This window comes from Borostomias antarcticus (assembly GCF_949987555.1).
Source record: "Borostomias antarcticus genome assembly, contig: scaffold_60, whole genome shotgun sequence".
Classification (NCBI taxonomy): Eukaryota; Metazoa; Chordata; class Actinopteri; order Stomiiformes; family Stomiidae; genus Borostomias; species Borostomias antarcticus.
Window position 1 is genome coordinate 661736 of NW_028175837.1, and position 13456 is coordinate 675191.

Below are 13456 nucleotides of genomic sequence, written 5' to 3' on the forward strand. Positions count from 1 at the left end.
ACAGGGGGAACACAAGCTGGAGCTCAGTATAAATAACATCTTGGTCCGTGATCCCATCACTCTGGCCACCGGCCTGAACTCCTTGTTCTTGGAGTCTGTGAATGATATAGCCCAGCGATTTCCTCTACCTGCTTGCTCTGATAGTCTAATTAGCAGTGATCAGTCAGCCTTCAGAATTTCTGAAATAACAGAAGTAGAGGTAGCCAGACTTATTGCTGGCCTAAAAGGGTCCAGAGCTAAGGATGTGTATGACGTCAGTACTGATTTTGTAAAAACACACAGTGACTCTTTGACGAGTCCCATCACTCACCTGATTAACCTATCAATCAAGCACTCCGTTGTCCCATCAGTGTGGAAGGTGGCCGCGGTAACCCCTGTCTTCAAATCCGGAAACAAAACCGATATGACATTGGTTACTACTATCGTCCAATTAGCATCCTACCGACAGTACCTAAAATTGCAGAGAAATGGGTTGCCTCACTACTCGTGGAACATCTGAACAAGGGAGACACTCCTCTGCATCCTCTGCAGTTTGGTTTCCGCACCCACCACTCCACAGAAACTGCTATGTCTGTATTCATAGAAAAAGTCAAAGGCCTGTTAGACAAGAACTCCTACGTGGATGCTCTTTCTTGATCTAAAAAGGGCTTTTGATACGGTTGACCATCAAGTTCTTCTAGCTAGGCTAACTAGCTAGGCTAACTAGGAGACAACTTGCTACAGTTGATAATGTAAAATCTCCAAGTCTTGACTGCAATGTTGGTGTCCCACAGGGCTCAGTCCTCGGGCCGATTTTATTTTCCATGTTTATTAAAGGAGTAGTAAAGGGAAAATGCATGTTTAGCCCTGTTTTAAGGTTACTTATGATCATATACAATGGTTCAGATCAAAACTAGCACTTTTGAGAAAGTCTGATAATTGCTCTACCACCGTTTAGGTCATACAATGGATGTGGGTGGGCACCGTGAAAAATCTTTCGAAAACATGTTAAACTCTCGATTTCAAAGACAAGAAACTTACCGAGGTGTTAGTTGTCGTTCTGATATATAATTCGCCATAAAGTAAGATTCCAGTTCATCTGGAAAGGCTTTTTTAAATATTTAGCATAGAACTATTTAGTCACAGCACATACGTGTGTAAACTTCCGCTTGAACTGATTCCGATCTCGCGCAATGCCTAGAAGTAGTTCCGCTTCCTGAACCCCCTCTGCAGATTGATCTACACATCTACAATGGTCGCTTCAATACAAGTCAATGGATTTCATAAAATGATCAATAAAACACTACAGGATTCATACTTTGCTCAGTATGCATAGTGAAACTGCATTCAGATACCAATGGTAATTCTACAATTGTACTCTGTTAGCATTTTGTTTTTGTTTTTTTATCTTGTTGAAAACTCAAACACAATATTGAAATAATGAATCACTCAGAATGTAGAAATGTCAATGAACAGGATGCGAGGATCCCTCCCAACAGTTTCCCTGAGAACAGTAGAGGACCCTTCCCCAAGGCTATCGCACTGGTAAGATGGAGCAGACTCAGGTATTATACAGGACACTGAATATTCTCCAAATGAAATCCGACTCGGGAAGTTAGGCCCTGCATTCTCATACGTGTAGGCCATTCTGGGACTGACGTGTGTGTGTGTGTGTGTGTGTGTGTGTGTGTGTGTATGCGCGCACGCTGTGGCACTCGGGTGCAAAAATGCTGGGAGACGGGAGTCAGAGGAGCAGGGGTCAAAGCCTTGGCTCGTTTATTGCCACCAAACAAGGGTGAAAATTCTCAAAGAAAACTGAAAAATCGGTCCGGCGGATGGACTCCCCCTTCAGGCTAGGGGTTGGGTTCCCTCACAGGCGTCTTCGGCGGTGGTCTCCATAGAGTCCCCCAGTCTGTGGCCTGCTGGCTCCCTTTATCCCCTGCCAGGCCATCAGGGAATGGTCTGCAGCTGGGCTTCCGTCGAAGTGAGCCGTTGATTGGGAATCTGCTGCAGGTGGGACTGGGGTTGCCCTGGCAAAGGGAATGGGCAGTAGATGCCGTTCAGCACCTGGCCTCTCTGCCTGTAGTGCTGTCCCTGGTGCTGAACTATGGTGTCCAGGTAGAGGTTTGGGCCGGGGTCGGCATGCTCTCATGGCGATGGGTTCTAGGTTGGTAAGTTGGAACACTGAGTTTCATGCGAATCGGTCTAGTAGATAAATCACATCAAATCAAAGCTTTATTTGTATAGCGCATTTCATACCCAGAGGCATCACAATGCGCTTTACAGAGAACAAGGGAGGTGGGCATACGACTCACTCTCTACATATTCCAGAGGGAAGCAAAACACCAGTATCACCTGGGGGCCAGAGCTGTAAAAATTCTTCCCTGACCCCTCTCAACAAGGCGATCGAGCAAGCTCCTGGAGTATGTCTACCGGCTAAGAACATTTATAAAGCAATAAATTACATTAAATGTAATTTAATGTAATGGGCGGCCATGTTTGCATGTTTGGGCAGCCCGTGGACCGGCCATGTGAGTCGGATCTGCACCAAAATGTAATGGGTTCTACATTGGCCCATGCTACACACCTCCACCAAGTTTTTGTGAAAATGGGTTTAGTAGTTTTTGCGTACTCGTGGTCTAAAAAATGAATGGAGGTCAATGGGCGGCCATGTTTGCATGTTTGGGCAGCCCGTGGACCGGCTCTGTGAGTCGGATCTGCACCAAAATTTAATGGGTTCTACAATGGCCCATACTACATACCTTCACTAAGTTTTGTGAAAATTGGCTCAGTAGTTTTTGCGTAATCCTGGTCTAATAAATGAATAGAGGTCAATGGGCGGCTGCATGTTTGGGCGGCACTAATTTGCATAAAAATGGCATGTGGGACATTTTCAGCTTGTCAACATAGCTCATCATTTTCTACACATTTTTTCCAATCTAGAAACACTGATTAGAAGTACATCTCCGGGGGGTGCTGGGGCCCCTTCCTCCTGCTAGACTAAACCGTCCACCGTCCATCCGTTACTGAAACCGATTCCCCTCCAGCAAGGTAGGTGGCACTGGCAGTAAAGAGCTGTTGGAGAGCACCTCCTGGAGAGCAAAATCAGAAGAAGCTAATGCGGAAAAATAAGCCTGATTCAGACAACTAACTCGATCAGCAGTTAGGAGTTGTTTGGAAGTTTTTTTTCTCACACAGTACAACGATTGTATTCAGTTTAATTACTGGACCAATATGTCTCTCTTATCTGGAAATGAAGATCTTTTCGATTCTATCCTCATGGCGGACAACAAGTAAGCTCAACCGAAGCCATCTACTAGCATCATGAACAGTCCTTTTCTCATCAGTTTGAACCAGTCTGTAGCCGAAATTAGTCCCCATGCCAGAATTCACACTGGAGATAGCTCCGCTGCTGCGGCTACATTCTCATTATTTTTGGTTCAGTAGGCCACAGTACTGTTTACAGCTAAATATATAACCACAATATATGTGTAGTGTCTCAGACTTTGCAAACAATAGGTAGGGGACGGGACGGATTTGGGCAGCATGGAAGTGGGCTGCCAACCACCACCCCCCGCCGCCGCTAAATGCTTCCCGTTGAAACTACAAGTAGGCCTATGTGCTTCATAGGGCAGGCTACCATCCACAGTGACTACATTCTGGCAGGGGGACACATTTCGGCACAACACTGGCAAATGGCCAATCATAGCCTTTGTTACGATTAATCATCAGACATAGATGGGGGTTAAATTGGTATTTGTTATTGGGGGGGGGGGGGCATGTGTTAGCGTGGTTGGCCAGGGTGCACATGGGTGCGTACCGTGGCAGCAGGGATGGTGGTGCTTAACTGCTTCATAAATAGCAAATCTATATTTGAAATTAAAGTGTTATTGATTAAATAATATTCTAACACTTTGTTTCTCAATCCTATGCTGTGCTTGTCCACTCAGTGCTGCATCATTCTAGCTACTGCTGGGTTGGGTAATTCAGTCCTAGAATATATAAAAACACAAAAGTTTATCAAACTCAACCCATGATAGATAAAGTCATGATCAGATTACTTAAAGCTAATTAATGGGCTAAAATAACAACATCTACATTCAGCACATACAGTAGGCTCGAATGTAGAAGTTATTATGTTTAGCTTATGTTACACCACTTCGGGGCGGCTGTGTCTCAGGAGGTAGAGCGGGTCGTCCGCTGATCGTAGGGTCGGCGGTTCGAATCCCGCCTCCTCCTGTCCGCATGTCGAAGTGTCCTTGAGCAAGACACTTAGCCCCAAATTTCTCCCAATGAGCAGGCTAGCACCTTGCATGGCAATTGCTGCCATTGGTGTGTGAATGTGTGTGTGAATGGTGCAGTCCATTCTAATCGGACAACTGACTGACACCGTAGCGAATGTAATCACTCAACATCATTTTAAACTGTTAAAACGGTTAAAAGGAATTGTGATTTATTTTAATGGTGAAATGAAATTGCTACATTATTTTTGCAATAAAGACTGAGAAAAAAAAATGTAAAAAATAAATTAAATGTTGATGATAAATGTGCTGGGGTTGATCTTGGGCTGATGACCTTTGGGAACCTATGTGCCGGGGCTGAGCCCTGGATAGCCTAGGCCCAATTTAACCCCTGGACATAGCTAAGTGCATACATATTATTTCAGCTTCCACATGGAGGCCTACCGTGAGGGATTCGAGGAGGGGACTCGGCAGGGGTTGCAGGAGGGTCAGAGGCACGGGGCGGCGCATGGTGCTAAGATGTCCACTGAGGTAGGGGTATGGGGCTTTCTGGGGGGCGACATGCCTGGGGGGTACGTGCGGAGTTGGCCGACCAGCGAGGAGTCAAGCTGGTCTCGGGGAGGTCTGTTTTTGTACAAAAACATGGCTACAATGAAATGGCATATGAGCATTAGCAGACTTACTTTGTCTCGTATCTTATCTTGCAGATTGGTAAGCACTATTTAAAAGAAGTGTATGTAAAATATATATTTGAATAGTAACTAACTAATAATCCACTTCATTTTCATTTGGCAGATTTCATTCTATCATGGTTTTGCTGTCACTTGGATAAGCCTGATTCAGAACCAAACAGACACCAAAGCCAGGTTTGACCGCCTCTTCCTCTAGGTGTCAGTATGAGTTTCTGTGTTGCAGTTGGAAGGTTGTGTAGTCCTGGGAAAAAAAGAAACGCTGACGATTCAGGGCAAGCTGGGTTGAAACGATGTTAGATGATGTTGAGCTGAATTATCCATGGGCCTGATTCTGTGTCTACAGTAATATTTACTGTAGGTGTAACTGTCTCTGTGCCCCTCAGGAAGAGGATGAAGGCCCTGGAAGCTCTACTGGCGCTGCTCCACAGATTTCCTCATGACGATCCACATTACAATAACCTGCAGGAGGACATGGAGAAGCTCCGTGCCAAGTTCAGACAGGTAGACAGCTCGCCTGGCCAGACCTAAATCAACCTTATTGAATATGGTTTACAAACACACATTAGTGTTAGCAGTCATCCATGCCTTAGACTTTTGCCTTCAAATGTTTCTCAGGCAGCATCCAACTCTAACACGCCCTACCCTTGTGTCTCTAGGTGTGCTCCCTGCTGTGTGTGCCCACAGACTTCCGGGACTACGTTAAAGGTGCTGGAGGAATGTCCTTCTGAGAGCAACCAGGGCCCAGGGGAGGAATAGTCAAGATGGCCACATAGAGCGGGGCTGGGAGAGCACCCTCTAGAGGCATGAAGGCCAGCCAGAGGTCGTCCTCTGCTGCTGTGCTGTGGAGCTGATTGGTCTGTTGTGATAGACGTGGAGTGTACTGGTTGGCTGTTGCTATTCGAGACAAGAAGGTCTGTGTTCTCCGAGTGAGGTGATTGGGGGATGGAGTGTTCTGTGCTCCTGGTAGGTGTTGATCTGGGGAGCGTCTGAGAATGTGTAGCCAGGGTGGAGTGTTGACCTGAGGACTGTGAAGGGTTTCCATCCCAGATGTAGAGACTAGCTGTCTGGTCTCATCCTAATTCTGGTCTAGTCCAGTCCCAGTCTTGGTTTTAGTCCTGGAGCTGGAGCTTGTTCTGGTCCTGGACCTGTTGTATGTTGGATGACATGTAATAAACATTGTGGGTTTGCTGAAAAGTGCCTGTGTTTATTTCCCTTCTGATCAAAACCTTTTACAACTCTTCAGGTGTGTGACTGTCTTGTGTGCTGCAATGTGTTTTGTGATGCTCAAACAGCATAGAGAGCAAAGGTGTCATTTTATAGGCCTTGACACTTGGTGAGATGTAACAGAACCTGTTCTGTACTGGAAATCCCACTTATTTCCCCCATAGGGAATTAGAAAAATCTGCAAAACAAGGTTTGTGGAAAAACACAGGCTTCTGAGAGCTTGTGGCTTCTGTTAGTGTCTACAATATAACAACACAACTGTGGCTTTCTATACACACTATAGTCCACTAAAGCCCAGAGGGACGGGGTACCTGTAAGAGGGAGAGAGGGCTCCACCTTGTGGTTGTCTGGAGACATGACAGGCCAGCCCAGGAGCCCTCAGCTTCAGCTCCCAGGTGGTCAACAGTCCTTCAGATCAGTCTCTTTCCAGCCCTCTGTATGTCTACAGAGAACAGGAGATGGCAGTGTTGTGTCCTCAGCCTCTTTACTGTAAAACTGACTGCATAACAAGACTACTCACTACTGTAGCCTGCTTTTTAATCCACACTCATTAAAAAATATAAGATTTAAAGTACTGAGGTATAAAGTACTGAGGTATATTATTTGCTCAAAAATGCAGAAAATTCCAAACCTACTATACTAATATAATTGTTCAGAAAAACATTTTGTTTTATTAATAGTTTTCTTCCAGAAAACACATGGACTTATTCACACCCCTAGCTAATCTTTTAAATACAATCCAACAAAAACAAATCTTCATAAATATACAACTTATTTGAAGTTGCTTGGATAACCAGTGTAGGAGGCAACTCTTGCCCCCACATGTAGTGAGACAGATGATTCAAGAGGCAAACAGAAGGGGCATAGTTTGAGATCTCCAAAACAACCTGGCATCTTGGGGATACAAGATGTCTAAAGCTGCCAGTCGACGATGCCTTCATGACAACAACCTTTATGGCAGAGTTACAAGAAGGAAGCCTCTTTTGAAGACAATTCACTGAAAAAGCTGTCTTGAATTTGCCAAAATACATCTGAACTAAAATTGGTCTTGTGGTCAGATGGCATATAAATTGAGCTTTTTAAACATGGACAGTGTCTTGTTTGGCATCCAAAGAATGCAAGTAATATTGAAAAGCACCTCATGCCTACAGTGATGGATATGTAATGTTTTGAGGTTGTTTAACTACAAGACATTCAAACCTTATTCCCTCTGCCAGGAAGCTACACCTTGGACCTTCCAACAGGGCAATGATCCCAGCCATAGGCTATATACAAATCAACTAAGAAATGGTTGGATCATGAATCCAATTCAACATTTTTGGTTTGAACACAAAAAAGCAGTCCACAAACATCAAACCAAGAATCTGAAGGAACTAGAATAATTCTGCATGGAGGAATGGTTGAGGACCCCCCCCAAGAAGATCCATATTCTTGTACGACACTACAGAACTACTTGCTGTTATAATGGCCAAGGGAAGAACCACAACTGATTCATGGGGTGTGAATATTAGTGATTCTTGAAGAAAATCTAGGTCTAATTTGTGAACCATTTGATTGTGGCTCATGTCAATGCTTTTTTTTTTTCTCCGTAAAATTTAGAATTCTATGAGCATAAAGTAAAGCTCATTACATACATGGTTTATTTGATGTGATCTTTGTTCATCTTGATCAATGGTGTGGATAAAGGAGTCTAGTGTGGGTGTGGTCTTGCTGTAGAGGCGGCTGGTCTTAGGAGCTTCTGAGGGAGCATCATAGCAAACTGAGAACACACAGATCTGAGTAGCAGCGTTCACACACACATCCCAGAACGTTAGTTAACTCTCAGATCGATAGGCGAACACACTGAGACCTGAATTAACCACTATTTACTGCATGATCCTCAATGAATACATCAAATCTCAACCTCAGAGTGAATCCATATACAATTATATACACCCCAAGAAAATGATGTAGGCATTGCGTTGCAGTTAGTAGGCATTCCTACTGTGTGTTTGTGTGGTTATGTGTATGTGTCCACACTACGGTACAGACCAAAACATGTCACAACGGTCCAACACAGGGGCTACTCTAGGTGAAGTGGCCAGGTTACCATGGTGATGTCTCCAGGGGTCAGAGGGCGTGGATGGAGGAGGTCTGATTGGTGCTTGTGTTTGTCCACCGTTACACAGAGCTGTCACTCTCTCTTTTCACCCCCCCTTCCTCCTTCCCTATCCTCTCTTCCATAGGAGGTCCTAATAACAACTGGCGGCTCCAGAGGGTTATGTGAAAACACACTTCAGTCTTTCAGAGGAACGACCACCAGGAACACAATGACCCGTCAGGCGAGGGGAGAGAGAGCAGGCAGACATGATGTTTGAGCAGCATCATCGGGCGTCTTCTCCAGTCATACGATAATGAAATAATGTCTGCGCATTTCCAGAGTTTGTAGTTGAGTAGAGATGTTTCTTGTGTTGATGTGGTGTCTTCTCTGGTCTGTAGTCAGAGAGGTAGTGACTACATCTCAGATTCTTCAGACTGGCCGCCCTCCACCATAGCAGTCCAACACACACACGCATGCACACAGACACACAGGGGCATGGGAACTATTCACTACCATTACAGATTAGGGAAAGTATTACTCAGGAGTGGGTGGGACACATGTAGCAATAACTACTAGCTATAGAGACTACACTAACTAGTTTAACTACCAGTCAGCTAGTCATGAATCCAGCCTTGAAGTTGCTTTGCAGTGACGGATCCTGGACCATGTAGGTGAAGCTATGTGTCAGTGTTCTGGTAAACCCACCTGGGGGGGGGGGTCAAAGGTCATGGTGTGGAAAGCGAATGTGGCAACGCAGCAGCCTCGTATCCCAACTAATGCAACCTCTCTCCTCTGATGGAAAAATAGGGAGGTGTGTGTGTGAGTGTGAGTGTGTGGATAACGGGCCTCTAAATGTTACCACGCTGCACCTGTTCTGGGCCTGCTGCTCCCCTGCTTTTCCACAACAAGTGGACAGATATAACTACCCCCAACTGCCCCTCCCCCCACCAGCTCCTACTACCCCCCCCCTGCCCAGCCTGTCCAGTGCAACACAGTGGCTGTGCTCTCGGTAACAAGTGCACCACATAGCGTTCACATGCCGTGTGTCAGGGGAGTCACAGCACGGGGATATTTATACCCGGCCAACACTCACTGTGGAAAATATTCTGCAAATCTGAGTGGCTGCAAGGCAGCGCGGAGGTCGTTCGCCAAAATACCCCCCGGGGCAGATAGCATCCGCTGGAGGGGCTATCAATAGCCCCAGAGTGTCTGGGCAGGGCTAAAAGTGGCATCTGGGGTAGTATTACTGAGGCTGTTCGCCACACAGCAGGGCCTCTGCTGAGAATAAACAGGTTGTGCTGTATTAATAGATCCCAGGGTTTATATTTGTATCTTTACCGGACCGCCCGCAGCACTCGTTGATCCCCTCTAGTCCACTCTGAGGTGATGTGTGTGTGTGTGTGTGTGTGTGTTGGGTGGGGGGGTTCAAGTATGGGCTCAATAAAGTTGAATCTAATCTAATCTAATCATGCTTTGGTAACATTGCCATGACAACAGAGAGTAGGTGGGGATGCATCTTGATACTCTCCTAAGATACCGCACAAACACACACACACACACACACACACACACTGAGAAAATGTCAACTTTGACCCACACACTGGGCACACATTTAATGTATACTGATCAGCCTCTGGGTTTCAGGTTGAGGCTCCCATGTTGACACTCAACATGTCACTGGATAGGGGTTAGTTTGTTAGAACGCACTGGACGTCCCTCTGGTCCACCGTCCTCCGGATATATGAATCAGACAAGAGAAGAAGGTGTTCTGTACCAAGTCTATTATGTACCTATTCATAAACATAATGGACTGCCAGGGAACTGAAGAAGCACTCTTTTCCCCGGGTGTCCTCCTGTCATATATCAAAGCATGTTGGGATTATTGTAATGTAGATGTTAGACTTTGAGAGAGGTAGAGAATCAAACTGCAGCCTGGCAATGACTGTCTATCAACACTCCTGTGACCTCAGCTCTACTAACTACCCTGGAGCTACTGGGAGATCAGGAGAGAAGAGAGGGGATGGGAGAGAGCACAGGACAGAAGGAGGAGAGAAAAGAAGAGAGGAGAAGGGAGATGAGGATAGGAGAGGGGAGAAGGAGGAGAGGGCAGAGGAAAGGACAGGTGAGGAGAGAGAGAGAGAGAGAGAGAGAGAGAGAGAGACAGAGACAGATGAGTGTTCCTGGCCTAGACTCAGGGTTCCTCATGGTCCACTCTTGCAGACCTGGAAACTCTCTGGGTTCCACTGTCCTGTGCCAGGGACCCGGGTGGGGAGGGGGTGCCAGGAATAGAACCCCTGCCTCTATTTCTGACCTGTTTGCTGGTGTTCAGGGCGCGGCCCTGCCTGCCTCGCCCAGGCCTCCGCCCTGGCTACAGCCGGCCAGCAGGGTAAATAAAGACCTCAGCCTGTTTTGTGGAGTCACAGTGGCTAAAGATAGCAGAGGAGGGCGGAGCTAGCTGACGTCATGGAGAATGGAGACAGCAGGTCAAGATCATGTCTGCCACTGGGGGTGGAGCTTAACTAGTTCTCGACTACTAGGGTTATTTGCTGACTACCTAAACGCCACTCAAAATCCAACTGATCTAATACGCAGAAGTGAATTGATCTAAAATACAGAGGAGAATTCTAAAGTTAGTTCGACTGATGAATGGCTACATGAAAAACGCCGTCTGATTTGCAAATGTTATTTCAGGATATATTATTTCTTACTGGATATTTTAACATTAATATTCTCTGCACATCTGGCTGTCTTACAACATTTTCACTCACAAAACACTATTGAAATACCATTTGTTGTTGTGTGCTAGTGTTCAAAGTGGTGTCCTGCTGTTATTTGCATGGTGTGTCTCTGTAAACGTGCGTGTGTGCACATGCATGTTTGTGTGCGTGAGCGTGCGTGTCAGAGAGGTGAAGGATCGGTCGAGGCGGCTCCAGGCAGGATCTGCGGAGGAATGTGTCTACCATGTGTCCTCCATGTCAGTCCCCACTGGAATCCCCTCTGGGGCTGTACCTCAGCAGGGAGCCTGACAGTAGGGCTGCAGCCCTGGGCAGGTCTGGAGAGTCGGGCCTTCTGGCCCTGGAGCTCCAGCTAAAGGGGGATTTGTGGAGTGTAGGTTCCTAGTTCTGGAGCTACAACCGTGAGCATTTATGAGGAGTAATGCCCCGGCCTACTGGAGCTCCATCCCTGGCACTGGCTTTCTGTCCTGAGTAGCTGTTATCTCACTTTTTTATCTCTAGCATGTTACCAAGGACCAATCCCAGTCTTCATGAGTGCTAAATTACTAGAATTCTGTACCACACATCAGCGTCTGTGCAACACCTCTCATCAACAAACCCCTCATGGCCTTCCCCCCCCCTCGACCCCGCCCCCCCATCCCCCCCACCCCCGGCCGTCATGCCCGTCAGACAGCCAAGTGGCTCCAACCTGCGCGCGCCAGAGATGCCGCAGGGGACTGTGGGAGATGCCAGGCATGGCCGACATTCTGCCAGAGAAAAGCAGTGTTTCTGCCGGCAGCGAACACACAGACGGGACGGCAGAGGGCTTGGGGAGCTCAGCTGCTCCACTTGTGCTGAGCTGAGCAACTGGAAAGAGTTTTAAACCCCCCCCCCCCACACACACACACACACACACTGTACAGCTCAATTCCCCTCTCCCAACGTAACCATGCGCCTCACCCTTTTACACCCTTTCTCACACACACACACACACACACACACACACACACACACACACACACACACACACGCTGTAGCCCCCATCTCTGGCATGGCGCCATGCAGGCATGCTGCTGGTCCTCTCCACCTGCCCATGAGCAGCTATATCCAATAAGAATTTTCCATGCACCATTACAGATGGGAAACATCACAGTTCTTATTTAGACTCTTAAACCCCCCCCCCCCCCCCCCCTCCCCCATCCTGCTGTCCCCCTCATCGCCTCACCGGCCGGCTGGCCTCCCTCCACGCAGACGTTTTAATCAGCTGTAGAAAAACGAGGGTGAGATTGAGCTGCCCCTGGGTCATAAGACCCCCTGGCACACCACACACACGCGCATACACACACACACACACACACACACACACACACACACACACACACAGTGATCAGTTTTCTGTTGATGCTCCTCGTTTTCCTCCTTACCTCTTGTGTGTCCATGGTGATACTGCGCCGCCGTACCCCAGGGATACCAGGAACTCAGGGATGCAGAGAGAACATTAGTTTATATTTAGGAACAGGAGCTCCACAATACTTTTGAGCTGGTATTCTATAAGAGGTGCGGGAGCTTAAGCAGTACAAATCTGTAGGTGCCGGTACTCAGCTCTGGTGAGCTCCTGCCTCGGTCAGGCAAACAGCAACGAAGACAGGCCGTCGGGAGGGATTACCAGGACTACTACTACCCATTACTCCTTTAAAGGTGACATCATGACTTGTCTGACTGGCCTTGAGTGGCATGTGTGTCCCTGTGATGATTTCAGAAAGGATATAGTGAGCAGCAGCACCAAAAGCTGCTCAGCCAATCACAACCCCCTCTCATCTTCCTAGCTTTACACCACAAGCTGTACATTCTCAACAATTGTACAAAAATATGCATTTATTAAATCTCCCAAAAAACAAAATAGTTCACAGCGATACAAATCTTTACAAGGCACAGACAGTAAATCAGTAGTGGATGAACAATCAGAGAGTTGATGCTATTATTACAGTATAGAGAATCATTCAAGTATTTCTGGCTGCAAGCGATGATACCAACCTCTCTCCTGTCTCACCGACCATTCCAACATCAGACTGACGAGGTGAGGAGCCTTAACTATACAGTATATCAAAATGTTTTACTTGGCGTGTAGTAGTCCTTCTATATAGTCCTGGGTTCACGGTTCAGCATCCTCTGAGTCTGATTCTCGGGTCTGGTCTGGCCAGGTGAGCTGCTGGCAGCAGCCGGCATGGAGATGCTGGAGAAGGTCTTGGAACGGGGTTGGCAGCGCTACGTAAGGGTAGGGGGTCCGGGTAGACTGGTTCAGAGCAGACTGGTCAGGGTAGGGTAGAGGGTCCGGGTAGACTGGTTCAGAGCAGACTGGTCAGGGTAGGGTAGAGGGTCCGGGTAGACTGGTTCAGAGCAGACTGGTCAGGGTAGGGTAGAGGGTCCGGGTAGACTGGTTCAGAGCAGACTGGTCAGGGTAGGGTAGAGGGTCCGGGTAGACTGGTTCAGAGCAGACTGGTCAGGGTAGGGTAGAGGGTCCGGGTA

At 47.2% G+C, this 13456-nt stretch overlaps 1 protein-coding gene across 1 annotated transcript; it reads left to right on the plus strand.

Moving 5' to 3' along the window:
• The first annotated feature begins 3149 nt into the window (after positions 1-3149).
• LOC311329118 (protein LTO1 homolog) lies at positions 3150-6072 on the plus strand. The gene is made up of 5 exons (XM_084462999.1): positions 3150-3272; positions 4646-4751; positions 5016-5086; positions 5296-5413; positions 5569-6072. Exons 1-5 carry the CDS (start codon positions 3214-3216, stop codon positions 5638-5640), a joined length of 426 nt encoding a protein of 141 aa, XP_084319125.1. The 5' UTR covers positions 3150-3213; the 3' UTR covers positions 5641-6072.
• Positions 6073-13456: the final 7384 nt, after the last annotated feature.

Excerpts from the sequence above, each read along its gene's own strand:
- LOC311329118 (XM_084462999.1), top strand. The coding sequence starts at position 3,214 with ATGTCTCTCTTATCTGGAAATGAAGATCTTTTCGATTCTATCCTCATG. Across the intron at positions 4,752-5,015 it reads GTGCTAAGATGTCCACTGAG|ATTTCATTCTATCATGGTTT; the intron begins GTAGGGGTATGG and ends TTCATTTGGCAG. Across the intron at positions 5,087-5,295 it reads CAAACAGACACCAAAGCCAG|GAAGAGGATGAAGGCCCTGG; the intron begins GTTTGACCGCCT and ends TGTGCCCCTCAG.